Raw genomic sequence first — 24,540 nt, 5'->3', positions numbered from 1 at the left:
AGTGAGTTATCGGAAGTTAAAGATAATATTATTTACAAGATTTTTTCTGAAAATTTAAGGTATTTATGTTAGATGTCAAATACTTGTTTTATTCTTTAAAGAATTTAATTTTATAGCTACTTTTAATTATTACTGTATTAATTAATTATAATATTAGTTTAAAAAAGACATACTTCTGATTCAGTAATCAACCCAATATGTGCGTACATTACATTAAGTTTGATCAGGATATTTATTATGACATAACATAATATTTCCTTGTATTTACTTTAAATTATTGAAGTTGTGAAGTATTTGACCTCTAAAATTAATACTTAAAATTTTCAGAAAAATATCTGGTAAATAATAAAGTAAATGCTATATGTATAATGTATGAAGGTACGAAAGGCCCGTAGTTCCTACCGGGTGTAGGAACACATAGATACATCAATGCCCTCTCATTTGATTATAAAATTTAAAAAAGGAAATTCGATTGACGCACTAGTCTCCCCTGCATAGTAGGTAAGTATAAAGGTAGCGTATCACATTCATCATCATTTTAAGAACAGGTTCTTTCATGGTTTTTATTTAGCCGCAAGCTTTAGAAGAAGTTTGTTTGTTATTGTTTTAATACCCTCTAGAATTTTTCGCACTTATAAAGTAAGCAGTCTGTATGTTTATTCTAGATATCATATATCAGTTGTTAATTTTCTAATTCTATAAAATTATTAAATTAGAAAATATTCTCTAAATTTATACCTAGTCTGCACAATTAGATCAAAGTTTATTTATGTTTAATATATTTACATCGAAGTGTACAGTAACTAGTTTTAAATAAATTTACCATCACACATACCTACAAAACATAAATTACTTTATAATATTGGTTAGAGAGAATTTTAATACATGCAGAGTTCAAAGTTCCGAAATGTAACTTTTTCATCACTGAAAATCTAGAAGCAATGAAATTGTTTCTCAGGTTGTCAGAAAAACTTTTAATTGCAATGAAAGTTAAAAATAGCAAGGATATCTAATGAAGAACATTGCGACTATTCGAGTTTCGAACTCAAATGTTTTATACATTTTTAGTCATTTAAACTACTGTTATATTATAGACTATTATAGACTTATGCACTGTATCAAATATCCAAATAGTTTTTTCTTCCACTTGCAAGCATCCCTAGCGTGACCCATTAGTTCAAAGGAACATAAAATCGGTGTAATTCGGGTGTTAAAGCGGATACTGGTTTTAGCAATTAGAGGGAATTCTCAAGAAGAATAACGCTTTTTTCGACGTCTTTATAGATTTTAACTTCTGTATAGACTCTTCAAATTGATCTGAGAGGTTGAAGATCAGTGTAAACCTTGGGTGTCAAGGGTAAATTTATTGGGGGTGTCTACGCCTCATCTTCCTTTCCCTCCATTTTATGTCAAAATATTTAGCCATTTTTAGAACTTTGAACGTCGGTAATGTCGCGGTTTTCATGGTTTCAGCAACGAAAAAGTTTCTCAAAATTGAGCTATAGAGCTAAAAATTGAGCTAAAAATTTGTGTGAAGGTTGACTTAGTTTCAAGTAAAGCACGTTTTGGAAGGGTCAATTTTCCAACGCTTTTTATATACAAAAATTTTTTTGTGTTTTTTAAAACATTTCGTACCCCTACATTCTCTCTAAATGGAGAAAATTAAAAATGAGTATGTGAATTGAGTTTAGGTAAAGGAAGTGTTTTTGAATTATACCAACTATTCATTTCAAAAACGTAAGAATAATATCTTATAAAAATAAATATATCACGGGGGGAGGGGGGATATAACTTTTATATTCTCTAATTATCGTTTTATATAAATATCTATCTGAAAGGCTATTCACCAACTTTTTTGCTTATGCCACAAATTAAAACTTTCGAACCTTTCAGTAGGAGAAGACCAGATTTGAAAGTTTCGAAGAAAAAAAAGTTGTTAGAAGAGATCTTAATAACATTATGTCACATTTCTTGTCTTGTGAAAATCTACTTTAACTCTAACTACCCTATCTTTGATATTTGATAGTTAATTTTGAAATCACCTATATAATATACATTGTATTATTACACATTGAATGTAGTCCACTAAAATTCATTCATTATTACATGATAAATTTAATTAACAACATGTAATGTATACAATATATACATGGATACAGGTAGTTGAACCAAATGGTACATTGTAATTGTGTAGCTTACGTATTATTGTTTATGTTCAATATATAGGATGTCCCGAAATTATTAATTTAGCTATGCAACACGTCAGAGCAGGTTATAAACATTTCGAAAAAATTCATATACAACGTGTTGTTTTATTGACTGCAGAAACCTAGCTTCCGAAAATAAGCTCATCAAGAGCAACCAAAAAAATAAATTTGGATCTAAGGCCTAATTTGGGAGATACGGGTATGACAAAAATTCATACATTTGTTCATTCACTGACTATCATTCGATAACCAGTAGCCAATGATAATCAGTAGATATTAGTAAGTTTCACTTAATAATGGAAGGTATTTAAAAAAAATTATAAAATTATTTAATTGAATTTGGTCAAACTGTTCCACTTTTTATATTTTTAATCTATTTTCGTGAGAAAATAATAATAATTAGAAGAAAACAATTTCACATTGGACGGAAAAAAACAAACAAACCACACCTATTGTCGCATGGTTTGTTTAATACAATAATCTAATGTTTTTTCAAAATAATATAATCCAATTAAATCATTGTATACTTTTTTGAAATCCCTTCCTTAGTTGAATATTATTAAACGAAATTTACTAATATCTGCTGATTATCATTGGCTCCTGGTTATCGAATGATAGTCGAATGTACAAATGTATCAACTTTTGTCATATCCGTAACTCCCAAATTAGGCCTCCAAATATGGAAAAGAGTTTTTTTGTTGCTATTGATGAGCTTATTTTTGGAAGCTAGGTTTCTGTAGTCTATAACAGAACACGTTGTACAAGGTATCTAGCTAAGGTATCTTGCTACAAGGTATCTGTTGGTACATGGAAAACTTTTTTATTATAAGGTTTACGAAAAAATTTATTCTTTATAAAAAGCACTGCTTTCAAAAATTTTAAAATTCAGCTATTCACTTTTGACAACGAATATACAAGGTCTTTACAAATTGAGAAAGTTCGATAGCAATGTTAATGATTGTCTATAAATGTAAGCTACTTATAACAGATAATAAGGGAAACGGATTTTGTATAAAAACAGTTAGATGTATGGAGCGCGAAGGTGGATACGTTGAGACAAAAACGAACTGAAGATAACTGTTTTTACTTACACCAACAATAATATAGTAGCGTAATGTATGGAAAATAAATTATCTGTTTCGAAATTAGCAAATAAACATTGTAAGTGATGACTGGTTAATTTGGATAATAGATAAGGTGTTTTATATGCAGGATTTGCAAAATTTAATTTAAAATTGAAGTGGTCAAAACATTCCCTTTGTTAACAATTCATTCCTAGACAGTTATTTTCAGTTTGTTTTGCCTTAACGTATCCACCTTCGTGTTCCATACATGTAATTGTTCTTTTACAAAATTATTTAAATACACCTCTACATATTTCGGGAGTGATTTCTTGAACCGTTTCCCTTAATATCTGTTTAAAATGGTCTACATTTCTAAGCGACCATTATCATTCCTATCGAACTTTCTCAATTTGTAAACACCCTGTATTACGGCGGACTACTGTCTGTTTCCAGTCCTGGAATTTGTCTCGAATCTTCATTTAAGTTAAAATTAGTAAAAAAGAAGTTAAAATGTAATTCACCTTGAATATGAATTTCCAGGCCAAATTCAGGGTCTCTATGTGATGCTTCATAATATTTCCAGCGACTTTTATACAAATTATTTTTAGATATATTACTATCCTAATAAGCTTTTCGGCTATATCCATACTTTTGAGACACCATATAAACATAAACCATAACAACATAACCATAACCATTTTACTGTAAATATTATTGCACTTCAGGTAATGGTTCATTAATTATTTGAAATTTTCGAATTTATGCATTCAATAAGTTTTAGTTTGGTAGTTTACACTCCCCTAAGGGGTCCAAATAACAAACCAGAAAAACAGCTTTACACCGCCTTCCGGTCGCCATTTATAACAGTTTTCGAAAATGTTGAAAATTATTTTCAAGAAAACCTTTTTTTTTGTTTTTTAAAAAACTTTTCATATTGCTCACTAGTCGAGCCTACAAATTTTCATTTCTCTATCTTTTAAATTTTTAGAGAAAATATACACCACAATTTTGCCCTAATCTCTCGCGAGAAAATAATCTGTTGTTCCTAATTGTAATCTGTTGTAATTGTATATTAAGGAACATTTTTTACATTTAAGTTTTTGTTCTATCTCTAACGGTGTAACATAAGCAAAATTCAAAATTTTAACCTTTCTGAAAACTATGTAAACTTTTCAAACATCATATCTCAAAAACAATAACACAAAATGAATAAAGTTAAATTTGTAGTTTTTTTTAATAGAATATACATTTCCCAGCATTCTTAAAATTTCTAGAAAATGCTTCGCAAGAGTGGTAAAATACTCCAAATTACTAATTGAAAAATAAAAAACTTTTGCTAAGCTCTTTTTTGAGGGCAATTGGTTGTTTGTGTAACCAAAGTAATATGTACAAGATGGCAAACATGGATCTGATTGATCTTGCATATGATCAATTAGAAATAAGAATCACCAGTCCGTTACATATTACTCCCTTCTGCAATAGAAAAAAATGGAAAAACTAGCAATATTCAATTTAAAAATTTTAAGTTGATATGAACAAATTTTTCAATTTTTCTTCAATTGAAGAAAACTTTTTGAATAAATAAAAAACTATTACAAGTGGTTCACTGAAATCTGAAATGTACATAAATTGAAAATTGGGGAATAATAGAATTAGTTTGTATTCAAGAAAAATTTGATATTAATTCAATATCAAAAATAATTTTGAAAACAAATATTATTTTCCTAATTTTAATATTAAAAGTACAATATGAAGATTCATAAAAAATAGTACGTTGTGTGAAGCGTTGATGTTGACTTCTGTGAAGGGGATGATCAGTGGACATTGTGCGATGTTCATGATCTAGTGTTGATGTTGAGTACTCACCAAATCAGCTTGATGACGGATGATTGATATATAAAATGGTTGAAATAAAATGAGACTAGGATGACGGAATGTTGTGAAGTTTGATGATCCAACAACATCAAGCCAGTAAACCTAGAATTAGGATAGATGTTACGTAAAAAGGTCTTAAGAGACGTTAAAGGAAGGGAATATGATATTTCGTAAAATTATTATCAAAATTTCTAATTATAAATGACATTTCCAGTTGAATGAAAAACAACTATATATCATCCGCCAGAAAATTTTGAAATTTAAAAAATGACAAACTCTCGAAATAAAATTTATTACATTTCCACTTTTAGTTAACATTTATAGTGTAATCAAGATTTATAAAACATATAGTCAACAATTGTCAGAATAATTGATCAAAGTCAAAGTATTTTTTCGATTATTCAAAACGTGAAAATATAATAATAAGTGGAAAATTAAAAAAAAAAAATTAAATGAAAAGATACATAGCTTCGATTTTTGATTCCGGAACCTTTACGTATGAATTTGTTTAGAATAATTTTTTAAGCTCTTGTATGAGGTTGCTCATACATTTTAATGCTGAAATGTGGAAAAGAAATAATAACAATTATTTGACGTCTTTAAATCCACTTTCTGAGGGCAATTGGTTGTTTGTGTAACCAAAGTAGCCAATGTACAAGATGATAACTATGGATCTGATTGATCTTACATACGATCAATTAGCATAATTTTATTTTTAACTAGCTGTTACCCGCCCGCTTTGCTGGGCAACATCCCCACTTGCACCCCTCCCTCCAAATTCCTTGCGTTGGATAACATTTTTGTAATGTACACGTCATGCTCTTTTATTTGATACCCCACTTAGGTATATTTGTAAATATTCGATATTTCCTTCCCACTTTCTCGCTACACCTTTGTACCCTCCGAAGGTTAAAAAAATTTCTAAATGTAATTTAAAACATTCTGACCAAGTTTTGAACTATTAAAAGCCATAATTTAAAAATATGAATTTTTTATTCATGAACACCCCCGCAACCCCCCTTGTGGGTGGAATTTCGTAAAATCCGTTCTTAGCTGACCTCTACTTGGCAAAAGGAATATTCCTCCCAAATTTCAAGTCTCTAGGTCTTATAGTTCCAGAGATATCGTGATGAGTGACTATCTACCTATCTATCTATATCTATAGAAAGTCTCCTATATATTTATAAGATTAATTTGTTTGGAATAATTTTTTTTTAAGTTTTTTAAATTTTGTTAAAATTTTTTTACTACTCAGGTATGTGATGCACAAGTATTCTCCTTTCATCTATTAAATATGCTGAATCGTCAAAAGAAGACTTTAGATTTTACAATATTTATATTTTTGAACTAAATAAATATAAATATTGTCTTTATATCGTAAGTTCTTCATAAATACTTCTTACTAAATGATAGTGTAATTTTAACAGTAGGTATGTATACATATAATACCAAGTTGTTTCATATAACAACTTTATTCAGCAGACGTAAAACTTTTGTAGGTGAATAAAGTTCAAACTTTGCAAAAGTATAATTTATATAAAATACATACATACCTACACACACATGAACATTATAAAATAAAAGACTAGATACATAAAATTAGAGACAACTTCACCTACATAATGAACAGTAACGATTGTGACCTCTGTGGGTCATACCAATAGCTTTTTAATTTTAGTTTTAACGATAAAATGTTATATCGTTACATTATTGCAATTTGTATGGCGTATGGCTGTAACGGGTAAGCAACTTGTAAAGTTGAATGGAAAGTATATTTATTTTATAGCATACAGTTTCCTAATCGCTTGGTTCAATGAGTTAAAAAAGTGTTTAAGTTTCCTTGATTTTTAACTGAAACTCTTGACTTTCGTTAACCACTTACGCCAATTTCTGAACAGACATTCAGCTTGACTTCTATCTCCATTCTTGTACTTAACTAACATAAATTTTTCAAAGCAAACAACTGATGATGAAGTTCCGTATTCTTTACAGAATGTTGGCGACTTTTTGTTTCCATTGGTCCTACTTTTGAAAACCAACCCTCTATTTTGCCAACAAGAATGCGTTTCAAAAACGCATATTTGTGGTTACGAATAATGTGTCCAAAGTATTCGACACTACGATTTTAAATAAAAATATAAATAATAAGCTGTATTAATATAAATTAATAAAAGTTTGAATCATTTTTAATTTTAGTTGGTATTTTACGCGACGAAAAACTTCCTCCTTTTTTAAACGATCAGTTCACTTTACTTTAAGAATTCTACAAATACACCATGCTTCCCAAACCCACGTCTTGCATGCATATAACAGATATGACTATGCATGCGATTTTAATACTTTAAGCCGGCTTTTAAAATTTTGTTTCCAATTCAAAAGGAATACTTTCATTTTTTGATCGATTGATCATTATTAGATGTGTACATTTTACCCAGATAATTAACTTTATCCACTTATCTCAACTTTTGATTTTCAAATTTACAAAAGGCTCTACTGTCCACTCTATACTGAAAACCATGCCGTCAGTCTTTCATGGATTTATCTTTAAGCCGATACGGCCACTTGCAGAAGGCATGTTATCTAAGAGAAGTTGAAGATCTTTTTCACTCGAGGCTCTTACTATTGTGTCTTCTGCACACTTAAGACAGACAATTACTTCTTCGTTAACTTTTAAACCGAAGTTAAAATCCTCCAAGGTTTCTTTTATTATATTTTTGGCGTATATATGGAACAATAGTGGTGAAAGTACACATCCTTGCCTAACTCCTTTTTTTTCAGTTATTTCTTTCGTTGTTACATAATTAATTAGTAGTCACTTTCACAGTTTGATTCGAATTAAGGTTTTTATAAAGTTTAATAATTTTTACCAATGCTAGCAAGCTTTCCGAGAATATCGAAAAGTTTATTTTGCAGCATACTATTGAATGCCTTTAAATATTCTATGAAGCAAGCATACATTCTTATGTTGTTTTCAATGCAACTTTCTACCACTGTTTTGAAACAAAAAAGAGTCTCCTGGGTCCCAATGGCATTTCTGAAGGCCATTTGAGTGTCATGAATTTCTGTTAGTATAGGTTTTTCTACTTATTTCAAAACAATTCTGAGAAATACTTTTGTAATAAGAACCACATTACAAAAACATGTCTCTATCTCATTTCAGTATAATGGGCTAAAATCAATTCTAGATGCCTTTGCCTCTTACCTCTCTAAATTGAAAGATTTAGATACACGTTTGAATGTTTACGTTACTAACGAAAACTATCTACTAAGCAAATTTCCAATTCCTAGACCTAATAGTACCATTATGGTGATGGACTAGTTAGTACATGTAATATACCTGGATGTAATGTACCTAATAGATATGATGATGAACGAACAAGCATGTATGTCAAGTTAGTAAAGCAACTTTTCCCGATTAAATTGGTAATTAGTCAATAACTAGCCGCTAATTACCCGTAAATTAACCGGCCAAAAGAAATGCCTTTTTTACCGGATAGGCTCATATTTCGATTATTCAATACGTACGAAGTACAATATTGGTAAAAATTTGACAAACATTTTTCAAAATCTTTTTTCGAAAGAGCTCTAAACTTATCAATTCGGTAGAATGTCACCATTCAATTTCTATTTAACCTTTTCCCTCTGACTCTAAATCATCTACCATCAATTATAACTTCACATTGATCAGATAATGACTTTGCAACAGACACGAATGTACATTTTTCTAAGATGTTATTTTTTGAATTGTAGACATCTCAAAACTTTTTCGGAATGATGACAAATACCTTCGAACAGAAAGTTCATAAGAGTTTTATACAGTGTACATACAGTGTCGTTTTAAAGATTTATTAGTTGAAGGGTTTCTTTAACATCCTACTTACATCAGTAATTATGCTTGTATTGTAGAAAATGAAATTATCTTAAAACTGTTTCAACTGAAGTTTAAAATTTTTAAATAATGTTTCACTTCACGTATTCATTTTAAGGCTTTATTACTTCCGTTTTAATATTTTTCTTCGATAATAAAGTGTTGAGACAATTGATGGGTTGAAAAAAAAATTAATTATTAAGACTATTTGACAATATAAAAAACATTGTACCACTTTGGTTTGAACTATCTTTTTTTTTTATCTTATTATTTTAACTCTTTGGAAGTTTTTTTTATTTATATTTTTTTACTTTTACCTAAAGTTTAAAAATTTCTAAACGCGATATATTTTTCATATTATGTAGGATTAAATTATTCTTTCTTATTTAGAATAATATAGTTTTTTGAAAGCTCATACTATCTTCTGTATGAAAAAAGCAAAAGAATTTTGACTGTCAAAATTATTACATACGGTTATGTAAGTGTTAGAAGAGCACATAATTTTTATAGTAACTTGCATGGGTATCCTGCAAATTAATATGAAAATTAGTTTTAATTTATTAAATTTTCATGCAAATTTTTGCTACTTGAAGATTATAATCCGAGCCTATTTTTGCACCTGGTTTAGTTTTCACATCGGTTATGTTATTTTTATGTCTGTCTTTTATGTTGATGAGAATAAAATCTATTTGTTTTCTTACAATTCTTTTGTTTGAGTCTCCTGTCAATTTCACGAGTAAAATTGTCGAATTTGTAATCCCAAAGTGTTTCAGACTATAAGGTTTTTTCCTTTACAAAAGTTTACTAACATTTCTCCTCTACTATTTCCTTTCCTAATTCCGAAATATTCAGCTATTTTCTTTTTTTTCCTATTTCCAACCTTAGCATTGAAGTCACCTATTACTATAGTTCGTTCGTCATGTTTGTTCATGTCTAGTGTATGTTGTAGTTTGTTGTAGAATTCGTTACATAATAGGTTATTTATTCAACGAAATAGGTTATTTATTCAAAAAAGACACCCAAACAAATGTTAAATTTCTTATGCTTAGTCTTACTCAAAAAAATGCATTTGCAATTAATTAAATTGAATAAACAGATACAATAAACCTTACTTAAGTCACATTATCAGCTTACAATTCAATTTTTTTACAAATAAATCATTCAACATTGGGCACTTATTTCTAAATGGTGACGTTTATTCATTAATATTCTTACATATAATAATTGACAACTAACCATTATAGAACAATTTTTCTAGATCAATAAAATTAAAAACCGTATCTTCAACATCCCAAAGTTTTTAATAGAATCTATTAAAAATTACCTGGAGTGTTAAGAAATGACGTGAATTTGCGGAAATTTTAGAAGTGATATGATTTAGTTGTACGATATATTCAACTCTTCTCTGTATACAAAATCTATTCCAGGATGAGTGTTAAAAATAATTATCTATTATTGGCCTTTTATAAAATTTTCTAAACATTTATTTCCTTGCACTTCCACCAAATTTGAATTTGGTGGAACCACCATATTGTAATGAGGTGGCGTCCCTTATTGTAATTAACATTCATTATAATGTCATCAAGTTTAGTTTTCACACAGTTATTTCATCGCTTATGCAGTAATATTTTCGATATTTATAAATATATAATATTATTATTTAAATATGCAGCAATATCAATATACATAGTATAAAACAAAGTCGCTTTCTCTGTCCCTTTGTATGCTTAAATCTTTGAAACTACGCAACGGATTTTGATGCGGTTTTTTTTAATAGATAGAGTGATTCAAGAGGAAGGTTTTTATGTATAATACATGCATATTATAGTAGAGTAAGGGGTCGAAATAGGGGTTGAAAGGGATATGCTTCAAAAACTAAAAAAGTTGTGCATCGATTAAGATCAAATATTGACACGATATACAACCAGCTTCAAAGATCTATTGTTTTTATCTACTTTTAACCTTCGGATGGTAGAAAGGTGTAGCGAGAAAGTGGGAAGGAATTATCGAATATTTACAAATATACCTAAGTGGGGTATCAAATAAAAGAGCATGACGTGTACATTACAAAACTGTTATCCCACGCAAGGAAATGTGGAGGGAGGGGTGCAAGTGGGGATGTTGCCCAGCAAAGCGGGTAGTTCACAGCTAGTTATTGTATAAACGTTACAAACATTGTGTGAAACTTAAGTAAATAATAACAAAACGATACAGAAATTTACAAAATTTTAAAAACCCACGTCAAATTTTTCGGCTATGAAACCCTAAACTCGAATTTGAAATATATGTAAGACAACTTTCCATTAAATTGCCTTTTACTAAGAGCCTTTTCCAAACTGAGCAGATTTAAAAGATCATCGTCAATTTTAGTTGACGCGTACGGGACCCTAAAGTCGCACATAGCTAAGAACACTCTCCCATAAATTACCTTTCAAACGAACAGACAATTAGACAGACAGACAGACAGACACACACACATAGCGGTCAAACTTATAACACCCTTTTTTTAGTTCGGGGGCTAAAAAACAGTTTTGTATGTACCTAATAATTGAATTTTAACTATCACCTTTTGCTTAAAAGATAGATAACGCTTATTTAAATTTTGAAATATTATTTCCTACAAACTAAACCATTTAAATAGTTTTTAATTAAAACTAAACCATTTTAATTTAAACTAAAGATTTATATTTTTTACAAATTTGTGAAACAACTACAACATTTACTTACTTATTTGGGCTAAATTATATCTGAAAATTTTCGTGAACTGCTGATCCATCAGATAACGTGCTAGACCGTAAAATAATGACAGGTGAGGATTTGTCCATTTTTCCGCTCCTGTTTCGTAGGATGCTGAAAAGTATAATCTGTTACTACAGTGAGAAAAAATTAAACTTGGTGAATATATTGATAAATTCGTTTTCTGTTTTCCGAAACAGATCCAGTTTTGATGGCTCTGTCATGTTTATTGTTATATACATTGGAAAAGTACAGTTTAGTGGAACAATGTCACAATAAGGACCCGATTATATAATGAAATAATTTTTTACGTTTTAGAACTATTTTAAAAATTACTAGCATAAGGTATGGAAATGACCAAGTAAAATTAAGGGAAGAAAAATCATCCCTGATCAGTTTGCCTATTTAAAAAAAAAAAGTTTTTTATGAACTAGCAAAAGTTGTGTATAGAAAATTTTGTGTCCTTTTTTAATGTAAATATGATCTGCTATAAGCTATAATCTATAAATGCCTCAGTAAATAAATACTGCCTGGAGATACCTAAATCAAAAATAACGCCATAATGCCACTTAATAGAAACACCTAAAATCAATAACCACGCTATAATTGATACAAAATTATCAAACTGCACATTACCTATATATGAATGTGCAGTTTTACTTTTACTTGGTTAAATGAAATAAGAGATATTTGTTCTGCTACTGATAAAGGATCTATTGAGACTAGTACATATTTTGAATAAAAACTAAATTATTTTACTATCAAATTTTTTTCAATTTCACCTAATATTTGTTTTTTCATTTCGTACTATCCGTTAGGTTATTAAATCAGGGAAAACTTTTTGAAGTTTTTTTTTTTTTAAAAAACCTCGAAATGGTTTTAATAATTTTCTGCTTGTACTATACGAGAATTATCGAACAATTCTGAAACTTTTTTCAGTTTTTAATTTGTTTCTTTTAAGCGGTCATTTTTTTTAAATTTTAATTTTTTAAATACGTCAAAAGTGATAAGAAATGATTTTACAGAAACCTTTGATATCTACATTTTTTATCCAAAACTTTTTTCCATATTTTTGTATGTTTTCGAGATATTTAAAAAAAGGCATGTTGGGGGTAGTTTTAAATGTTTTTCTACGCCCTAAATATAATACAATATTTTTAACTATGGTTGACTTTCAAAAAAGTACTTGGGGGAAACTACGAAGCGGGTGAGTTTGAAACCATAAAAAATTGATTATAAGGAAATGATTTATAACTCGATTTCATCCTGTCAGAGCACATTGAAACCTTCCAAAACGCTGCAGAAATACATAAGTCGGAAGCTCGATAGCTTCCAAAGTATAACAACCTTACAAAATTCATTTTGTAAGCTTCTACATTTTGTGTAGTAAATGTGGTCTCACCAGTTTAATCAGCAAAAAATAGTTTCTTTTTTAATATTTTGGACGGTATCTTAAAATTGATTTGATCTTGGAAAAAAGTATATGGGATATTTTCAAATTAACTAGCAGGATTACATAAACGAATTTTTTGATCAATGGGATAAAGGATGTTCATTCAAGTCAGTTTCTCCCCAACCCTAGACATGGTGGGGGAAACGGACCTGGTAGACGAATAGGTAAAAAAACGAGGAAATAATATAAGTCACGTGTAAAACCCCATCATTTACACGGTAAGGTATTTTTAAAGAAATTAATCTAGGAAATAATATATCAATATTCGTAAAAACCAATTGTTAGAAAATGGCAAGAGATCCAGCATCTCATTTTTACAATTTCAATTCCAGAATGGTAACACGTAAAAATATTTATATAATCAAGATTATTAAAACAGAAGTTCTATCTATCTTTTATTCTTTTACAAAAAAATTTTTAATTATAAATCTGTTCAAAACTCAAAATAAACCCTACTCACAAGCTTTCAAATCCAAATTTCAAATTTATAGTGGTTACTACAAACGTAAAAATATTTTTTTACCGTTGGAAATTCTTTCTTCGAAAAATTTTTAGTTGTATTGTTTTTACGATAGTAAATACGAGTACTGGTCTATACGTGCTTTAAATTCATACAAATATCATTTACATATTTGTGTATTCTCAAAATCACTAGAGTGATTTATAACTAACATAAAAGGCATCTTTTCGATTGCATGTTATAGTTGACCACAATTCACAAACAATACTTTCCTTCATCTTTACATTCCCGTTTCCAAGTACCTTTATATATTTCGTACACTCAGCTAATTAATAGGAACTGACATGCATTTTGGTATAAGAATCCTAACCGTCTTCAATAACACCCTGTGAGCATGATAAAAAGTTTACAAATTGAACCCCTGCCAGCATCCAAAGGCTCAATATCTAGAACATGTCTGGGTTATCAACCAAGTGTAGAGATAACAATAGTATTTTCTTATCACCAACAATCAAGTTACTTATTAAGTATCGATTTTTCAAATTGATGTTAGTAATTGTTTTCGTTTGGATCATTAATTTATCTTTGTATTTCATTACATAGATATGAAATAGATTGATTTAGTAAGGTAAGATTTAAATGGCGTAAGCAAGAGTTGCCGTTTTTTAGTAGCTTGCATTAGAAGGGTGATACATACAAAAATAGTAGATTACACATCTAGGGAGCAAAATTAAAAAATGTCTAAAATCTCATGTTCATTATCGCCCGAGGCGAAGCCCACATTCTGAGCCATTCTTTACTTGCTCCCGTTGTATGTATATTATTTTTATGCTCGACGGAGACGGGAAGCAGCAACTTAGTTTAGTATAGCGGGACGAAAGTTGATACTTTCCGCGCGGAGGGGAGAAAAATATATTTCACAATAATTTATTTTTAAATGGAGGGCATGAAGTAACCAACGATGGAATACTCAAAATGAATCGCCTTGGAGCCATTATTTTAATATACGGGGCGGGAGGCTAAGAACGAAAGTAATTATAAAATCAAAATTGATGTATCGCTCGCGTAATAACTCACTTAAACAAATTGTTGTCATGTTGACACTCACATTAGTTGGACTAGTGTGAGTGTCAACAGCAGTCAGTGAATATAGCACTGGTGATTTGTTTATTCGACTTCGTATTATTACAAAATCCTAGAATTTTTACAATGAAATATAGTGTAAAAGGTAATCAAAATTACTTCTATTTTGTTTTGGCAGTAGATTTCTACTAGGAATCAATTATATGAATTGATATTTACCATAAGATAACAAGTAGTGTTACATACGAACTGGTTTATTATTAATGAAACCATCGTATCGCAAAGTTGCAAATTTCAGGGTAAGTTTGAAGTAGATATTTTTCAAGATATCAAAGAATAGCGAAAAAAAAAGTTTACTGAAATTGAAGATGGTGGTTTCTTATTTATCAGTTACAATAATTCAAATTACCCCATATATTATTCCATCATGCCTGTATAAGCTTTTCATTTTATCTACAGGATGAGGGTAAAATGCAATATGCCATGGTTTTACTCCATGGGTTGTTACTGATTTTGGACACGGTATTATTTATAATTACAGAACTATGTTAGTGTTAAAATTTATTTTCAAGACTGATTTAAATAATATATAAAGTTTTTAAACCATGTATATGGAATATATCAAGGTATATAAAGATTAGTCTCAAGTTTCTAACGGCTAAAAATATTGATGCTACCAGCAAAATTTTGGGGCAGGTGTTCAAGAAATCATCTAATTAGTCCGTCTGTCAACACGATAACTCGAAATCGTAAAAAGATATCAAGTTGAAATTTTTACAGCGCGCTCAGGTCGTAAAAAGTGAAGTCGAGTTCGTAACTGATCAACATAGGTCAATTAGGTCTTGTGTCCGTAGGTCACAACTTGTAAACCGTTAGAGATTGGTTAAAAGTTTATTTGTACGAAATGTTTCTGATAAAATAATAAACAACTTTTGTTTGAAACATTTTTTCGAAAACATCACTGCTTACCCGTGAGGGCGCGAATTAGATTCAAATATTGTATAGTATGTATTATATGGGAATATCAGACATGTGTGTATGTATGGCTGTCTATGCATGGTATTTCAACAATTAACTTAGTCAATTGTTTGTTATCACCTTTTTAGTATGATATGAGAATATCAGTAACATGTGTGTGGCCATCTAAGAGTGGATACCTTTCTTTACTTACATGACGTAAAAAAACAAATGATTGGTTAATCAACACTGTCTATACATGGTATTTCAACAATTAACTAAGTCAATTGTTTGTTTTTACTTGTTTTTTGTTATTTTTACAATACAAAGTTGTTTCTTCCATCTTACTCACCCTTCCCCTACGTAATATTTTATAGGATTTGATAAAATCATATCAATGTGCTGCAAATTTCCGCAGGTCAACTCATTTTTTCCTGCCTCGGGTATAATCGGGTATAAAGTAAAAACTATGGATAAAATGATGTTTTATGAACAGTATCAAATATATGACTTATTCTCAATGGTTTTTACATTAATGCTCGTTCCAATTATTTGAAATAATGTGTACAACTACTTACTCCGTAATTTTGCTCTTCTGCAGCAAGTCATAAGATAATATCATATCTTAAGTATAATATTATTATGTTTCTATATGCTTTCCATGTATGATATTATCAGGGGCTTTATACATATATTGGTTATTGTAACTATATACATATAGCATATACTTTATGTAAGATTAGAATTCAGTAGCGCTTTTGATCCTTATTTACAGTAAGTATCCTCTTCAAGATTACGTATATCATTTTTTGTATTTTGTCTCTTTTTTAGCGTAATAATTTAAAATTTTTACAGATATAAAACATTCATTGCGTGTATTTTTACATTTATTCATAAATTTCAAACTAATCCAATGAAAAACGCTGTTCGATAGCGAGTGCTCCCGGGTAGGGAACGGTTATATTCCCAACTGCCTGCGATCCAAGTTGCTAAATTCAGATGTTCCGCTCTGAAATTTTTTAATTTAAACGCCTTAATGTGTAAGTTGTAAACGCTTTAATGTAAAGTTCTAAAGATTGTCTAAAACCATTACAGAAGCTACCAAGTGACAGTTCCGAGAACTATTTTCAACACTTGTAAAACTTTCTTGCTTTAAGTTTTTCTTGTTTTCAAGAAAAACATATATAAAGATAGGGTTTTTTTTACTTTAAAAATAAGTGCAATTCGAAAAATAAGTTTCATCGAGGAAAATGCTCTAGGCGGGATTTTTCGAAGTTTTCAGGATCAACTAAAACCTCACTCGGATTTCTAACTGGCAAACGTTAGGCGACCACCATGTTAAGAATTGGTATCGATGACTTCATTTGATTGTTGCAAACTTTTATAAGCGCGAAAGTCTTCACATCAATAAATATATATGGGTGATTAAAAAATTACAATTTAACAACTGATGAAACTTTAATCGGATCGCTTGAAAAGTTGTGCTTTTGATGATATGCCCTTCTGACATGACACCCTCGATAATTAAAAAGATATCATTTTAATGATATATTGCTTCATCGAAAATGCAGCAAATAGTCTCAAAGATGTGCTTCCGTTCATAATCAAAATATTATTATTTATTAAAATTTTCTCTTTATTCATCATTCAAAATTTACCAAAAAAGAAAGAAAAGATGAAATGAAAGAAAAGAAGAAATGTATGGGATTTACTACTGATAACAATAAAATATTTTTGCTACCAATTGAAAATAAATTGGGGGAAAAATTGATGAAAAGTATCGATATTTTAAAAGTATAAAATTATTTTAGCAAAAACATGTTTACTCCAAAAAATTTCCAATTAAACAGTATTGTGTAATACCGTGGATAAAATAATTGATGATGAAACCACGCAGAATGAATGAACTACAATGCTAGTATGGTATAGACACAGATACTATATTATCCATGCTAGCATAGCAGGTAATATTACAATATCCACCAGATGTATTGTGATACCTCCAAGCAATATAGACCTGCCGCATATACTGCACTGACTCGTTCGCCATAATTACTGTTAATATTACTATTCTCTTAATGGTTAAATCAGTATGGTTTTTACGCTGATACTGACATAGTGATATCCACAAAAAAATTCCTACAGTGTACCAAGAACAAACTATTCCATGGGCTATATTTTCGAATTCTAAAATAATGAATTTTAGCTTGGCATATTGATTGTATGGTTATATTGTATTAACGGAAAACATTTCCATATTTGTTATATTTTGTAGAACACGAAATAAAATATAAAAAATATAATTAGTCAAAACATCAAACAGAATTAAATATGAACATTGTCGATATAAATTCAACTCATAAATTTGTTAAAATATTGTTTTTTGTTCTATGAAATAAATTAAATGTCAAAATTTAATATCAGCATATTTTTTCATTTTATGTGAGGAGTTAGTTATGTTTTGTGTCAAAAAGTTTGACATTAATTGACATACCAAACACAAAAACCATTGCACTCTATTTAATATAATATCAATGACTATATTTCATCCTTAGTATATTATGATTGTTCTAACTTGTTGAAAAAGTTCAAACTTGTTGAAAAATTGCCATTCGAACAATCCACAACTTGTGAATCTAAACGCTTTTAAAATTCTCAACCTTTTTTCAGTATGCTTGTGTGTACGGTTATTTTTAAGCCAGTAAATTGATTTATCAAAAGATAAATCATTCATACGTAACTAAAAAACGGCTCCTTATCCCCTATTCACATCCCTATATATTTTAAATGTGAAAGTAAGGATTTTTGTTTGTTTGTTTGTTTGTTACGCTTTCACGCTAAAACTAGCGAGAGGTTTTTAATGAAACTGTACAGCAATAGAGCTGTTATACAAGGATAACACATGAACTATAATTGATAAAAATATACTTAAAAAAAAAAAAATTAAAATAATAATAATAATAATCTGACATTAACCCTTTTTTTAAGTTTTAACAGAAAACTTTAATTTATGGTTCAAAATGATGATTATAGATGGAGCACATCTATGATCATCATTTTGAACCATTAATTAAAGAATTCTGTAAAAACTTAAAATAGTACATGTCAAACAAATCATGGCCAACTTTTCTGATATACTCAATGAATTATGATAATTTTACATTTAACAAAATTGAAAACTGTGTATATCAAGAGAGGGTGGAGTCTATAAAGCGGTGGTTTTTACTTTTACGCTCAGTGAAGCGGGCGGGTATCAAGCTAGTAATTTATATGTTTCATGATGTATTTTCTTTGCTTTGTGTTATCTTTTAGTATCATTTTCTTTTTTTGTGTATGTTTTCTGTCAACAATGTATTCTGTCGATTATTTGTAAAAGCTTGAGGTGCTTAATATCAAGAATGAATCGAAAAATAATTAGGCATGTGGAGTAGATGAGGCCTTCCGATTCATTTCTTAAACTAAATTTCTTAAAAAGCCAAAATAAATTGTAATTGTAAATTCTCTATTCGTTGTGTGCGTAGTCATGGTTGGGACAACAAAATCGATGCCAGCGCTTCCAGTGAAAATTTTTGGCGTTAAAGGGGGCTGTTATTACTAATTTGCAGTTCTTTACATGTTAATGTTATAGAAATTTCAAATTAAAATTATTGTAAAACACGAATTAATTAAATTTAATGCATTAAAAATTGTGAAAATAAGAAATCAAATTGCACAAATATTATTTTTCAAATGTAAATTATCATAATTATTTATTTAAATTTGTGAGACAATAATATTAAATTTTCAATGTAAATTTTCATACTAACATACTAACTAGCTCTAGTTAGTATGTTGGTATGTAACGGAATCTTTGAACCATGATATGGTCCCCCTTCAAAACGTCGAATTTACTCGAAATTTTTCATTTTTATCATGGACTGATGACAATGCAATAATTTAATAAGTATATTTGATTATCCTGATCAGGATTATCAGCATTAGAGAGTTCCATACCTGAAAATATATATATTTATCTGCGCTCCCACCATATTTTTATACTGAATTTTTGATAAATAAGTAATAGTCTAAGAACTAAAAAACAGGCTTTTGTAAATAGCTGAACTAAAAGATTTTATTGCAAAAAAAGCGTAGGGTGCTTTTTAAGGTATTTTATACTGCTTTTACTTTTACCGATACCTGTATCTAAAATATTTACAATAATTGAAAAGCATCCCACGCTTTTTAATGTTAAAATGATTTTTTTTTAATTTAAATAAATTATTTTCTATCTTTTAGTTCAGCTAGTTGCAAAAGCGTGATTTTTTTGTTATTTAATCGTTTTTTTTTTATCATTTCTCCGTACGATAGCGTAACGAAAGCGAGGTGTTGCCGTCAATGCCGTTTGCATTTAAAGTGTAGAAAAAGCATTTTCTATTGTAAAATTACATGAAAAATCAATTGGAAAAATTTTTTTTAGTGCTTCTTGGTAATTTTTAGTAATTTTTGGATATCAATTGGAGGTTTTACGTATATCCCAGTTTTACATATCCGATTTTTAAGGCAAGCATTGGCATTATTCACCATAGTAGCGTTTTATTTTAAAATTTCAGCACGCTGTATCTAAAAAAGGTTGGTTGTCTACCACTTGACGAAGTTTTGCTGTTACAACTGGGAAAATCCCGCATATGTAATTTCAACATTAAACTAACAACAAGGATTGTATTACATCATTTGGATCAAAGTTGAAATTTCCATCCTAAAGCTATTTTAATTATCAACAACAAAATTATATCACCTCTGTCGTGGTTAACGTTTCAGGTTAAATACATTATTCATGATTAATTAACATTTTCTCATAAAGTATCGGGATTTATTGGAAACATATATTTTGAAATGCAACGTTTAAAATGAAATTTTTTATTCTTGCTTGACACTCTGTATGTAAATAAACAAATATTTTATTTTCAATTGATCGGCTCAGGAAACAATAAAACAACAAACAGAAGAAAACTCTTCAAATCAATTAATACAACTGTGTAAAAGCTTTTACGTAATATAGGAATGCATGATATAACAACTAAGGCCATCTAGTACATTCAATAACAACACACATACATTTAATCAATACTTACAAAAATATCAACCTTATCAATTTCAAGCAGTTTTTTCTTTATACAAATTCTATAATTGAATAAAATGTTTATTAATTCTATTAAATAAATTTTCCAAAATTATATAAAAATACAAAAGGAAATTAATAATTTCCTCTGAAAATAACAAAAATATTATTTTAACGCATGCGTGCAAGCATTATAGTATAAAATTTCAATGGTTGACAATGTTATTTTTTATTTTTAAAATGCAATATAGACTTTATAGTTAATCGAAAGAAAAGTATTTAGAAAAATGTAGTGAAATTGAAATAAATAATAATATTTAGAAGAAAACTACTAAAAGTTTTATAAAGACAATTAAAATGTAGTTCGTTTTTGAGAAAAATTTTGAAAATTGTGTTTTTCTAAATTATCATCAAGTTTTTGAAAATGTGCCAAAATTCAAAACAATCACTTATAATTTTAATTGTTGTATCAACCATTTATCTCACATCATCTTCAGGTAAATTAATATGTTTGATTTTTAAATTAATTCATTTACGTACTTTTGGTTTTATATGCAATGCAGTAAAATTAGTCAGTAGCTGTTCATGCATAATTAATGAAATAAATTAAAATTTAGTGTCTTTTACAAAACTTGATCATTAAAAATTACATATTGGTCAATTGAGAAGAAGTTACTACGGAGTAATTATATAGATGGTGGTGTATAAAACGTTTTTATATTATAATAACCTATTATAAGACATGGTTGTTGATCTGTGTATCGGGCCCCAGGGATATCTAACTTAACCATCTACACGCCACAATCAAATTTTTAATTGAGCTTATCATAAATTCGTTAAAATCATTCTGAAACTTGTTTGTTTCCTGATTTTTAATGAACTTGACTTCTACTTCCTCACACCTTCTAAAAAAAAGTTTTCTAAATCTACATTTTAACACACAAAACGGAATTTCCAAATCTTTCAATACTTATCAATTTTTCACTTGATTGCCAATTTTAAATTTATTATAATTCAAATGTTTGATCGAATTCAAATTCAACTATTGTAATTTATTTTTTCAATCTTGAATATTATAATATCCAATCTATAATATATAATAATAATTAGGCGAAGAGCTGTGGTGACAAAAATTTGGAAAGGTGTCTTAGGCAAGTAAGTATTATTACACATATACAGGGAATTCAGATTGTACTTTATAACCCAAAAAAAAAATACTGGTATTATTATTTCTGACTTAAATAAATGTTAGAGTTTCATATTAAACAAATGTGCCTAAAACTTTTTTTTTATCGTTTTTTTTCGCAAATGTCATAAGCTGGACAGCAACAAAATAACCACAAACTCCCTGCCCGACTCAGAATGCTGGATTCACTAATTAATAACATTTTATTTTTTTGTTATTTTGACTTGCCTAAAACACCTTCTCAAATTTGTGCCATGAAAACAAACTATACGTCCAACCAATTGAGTAGGTGGTTTTTAAACCAGAAATCCTGGATGAAAACTTGTATTTCGTCGAAATTCTGTAGTTATTTTGAAAAATAATGAGCTAGATTTAGATTTTGTATGAATGACAACTTTCTGAGGTATCGATTTCGTGATATCACCACTAATTTATGATTTCCAAACATTAGAGAAACCCGATTTTTTTGTTTTGTGTCAAAATGACTTTAGAAAAAATTTTTAATCCAAATCAGAAACAAAAGATATTTTGGAATTTTCTTAAGGGTGCACCGACAAAATGAAAAAAAAAACAACCTCGGGTTAATTTTTTCATAAAGTGAGGAGTTTACGTGATATATCCTAAAATCCTATAAGAAAAAAAATATCAAACTTGAAAATGTCGTTGGTTTTATAATTGAGTGACAAACCTCTGAGGTATCGACTGAAGAAATTTTCACCCCTTATACACGAATTTCGTCGAAATCTCACTAAACAATCGAACAATCGTTACAGGAAAGGGGTAAGGGTAAATAATTTTATTGCAGAATTAAATAAAACTCGGTATTTATGACAATTTTAACCCAATAAATACAAAAAAAAGTTCATTTATCTTATAGAGGTGTGTACTTTGAAATATCAACTAAAATCCTGTACAAAAAGCTTTTATTTCGGTAGGATTCGTGAGATATTTGGAAAAATAGTCATGTAATCATAAAATGTCTCTATTTTTTTTACATAATTTAGACACGAAAATGTGTTCTTGGTAAGGTAATTTTGATTCAAAAAATATAACAAATGAATTCTTTTAACGATTGGGTTAATATAATTTTGAGATATTCCCTAAAATCATGTACGAAAAACATTTATTTCGGGCTAATTCTGAAGGAATAATTAATAACTAATAATTAATGGTGACGCCTAATGCGCGATTGTGACAATGTGACAATAAGTGTGAGTAAAGTTTATTATAAACGTGTCGTGATATAATTGTGTATTCAGTGACCCACCGCTTAGCATAGGGATGACGAACCAACGACACTCGACACAATATTATAGGGGCATAACAATACTTTATACCCACCAAGACTCACAAAAGACCCTATGAATTACGAACGAACGCGAGTGGTCTTACGAACTTACGTTGGTTTGGTCTCCAGTTACATCGTGGACTAAAATTTCTAACGACGCATAGTTTGTCAAAATTATTGGACGGGATTAAAGATTTCTTTCGAAAATACAGCACGCTGTTACATAAAGGTTCGCCATCCCTGTAGCACATTTACATGTAGAGACTACATGCAACATAAATAATTTTAGATTTTCAATATCATTTAGAGGGCGCTCATTTTAGAGAAAAAAGCGGGAATTTAAAGATTTGCATAAAAACGAACTATCAAAGATATTGATAAACGGCAATCTTTATTTTATTTTATATTTGCATGTGTAGGCTAATTTTGTAACCAGATCTTCGCTGGGCAAGGTATTAAAGAAAAACTGCCATTAAAATCAGTTTCCTCAATACAAATGCAGCACAGGACTCTCAGAACTTAAAAAAATAACAAAACTATTTTAAATTTACGTATAGGAAAATTCAACAATCATCAATCACAGTATTGAATCCATTGAACAACACCTGAAGAATTCTTTTATTTAAAAATAATGAGATCAACTAGATCAAAATTTTAACAAATTAAAAACCGAAGAGGGGAATTCTTCTTTATCACCCCGTCGCTATGTACGCTGCTAGTTGTGCTTCTATTAGTTGTTTTCACTTTTGTCTTTTGTTTTTGTTTAAGGGCAATTATTAACAATAAAAGAGCATCGTACACCAGGTGCCACACAACGTATCAATGATTTATGGTGTTATCAATGCGATACAATGGAAGATGGAGAACGTTGTGTTGATTTAACGGGGAATCATTCATCATTCATGAAGAAATGTGATAATGAGAAACGTATCTGTATGGTAAAACGTTTCTCGCATACAATGTCAACAGAGAATTCAACGTCCGTATTACGTATGTGGTCATTAGAACGTAATTGTACAAAACATTGTGAAGCTGGTTGCATAGTAATTGGTGAACGTACAAAGTTACACGCTTGCACTTCATGCTGTGAACAATCATTCTGTAATACGGGCAACGGTGGTGCAGCATCCAATTTAATTAACAATCAATTTTATATTAATTATCATTTATTAATTATATTTGTTGCTATCTGTGGTCCAATTTTATCATAGAACTACTAAACTTAAAACATTATTATTAATAATGATAATCATTATTGACATATT

The 24,540-nt window shown here is 29.2% G+C and overlaps 1 protein-coding gene across 1 annotated transcript; it reads left to right on the top strand.

Moving 5' to 3' along the window:
* The first annotated feature begins 21,189 nt into the window (after positions 1-21,189).
* Positions 21,190-24,540, top strand: LOC123305850. The gene is made up of 2 exons (XM_044887684.1): positions 21,190-21,298; positions 24,044-24,540. The coding sequence occupies exons 1-2, from the start codon at positions 21,226-21,228 to the stop codon at positions 24,484-24,486; spliced, it is 516 nt and encodes a 171-aa protein (XP_044743619.1). The 5' UTR covers positions 21,190-21,225; the 3' UTR covers positions 24,487-24,540.

Source organism: Chrysoperla carnea, chromosome 1 (assembly GCF_905475395.1).
Source record: "Chrysoperla carnea chromosome 1, inChrCarn1.1, whole genome shotgun sequence".
Classification (NCBI taxonomy): Eukaryota; Metazoa; Arthropoda; class Insecta; order Neuroptera; family Chrysopidae; genus Chrysoperla; species Chrysoperla carnea.
This window is presented reverse-complemented; position numbering and strand designations above follow the sequence as displayed.

Coding starts and splice junctions, on each gene's coding strand:
- LOC123305850 (XM_044887684.1), top strand. CDS start 21,226: ATGTGCCAAAATTCAAAACAATCACTTATAATTTTAATTGTTGTATCA. Junction 21,299..24,043: donor TTATCTCACATCATCTTCAG/GTAAATTAATAT, acceptor TTTTTGTTTAAG/GGCAATTATTAACAATAAAA.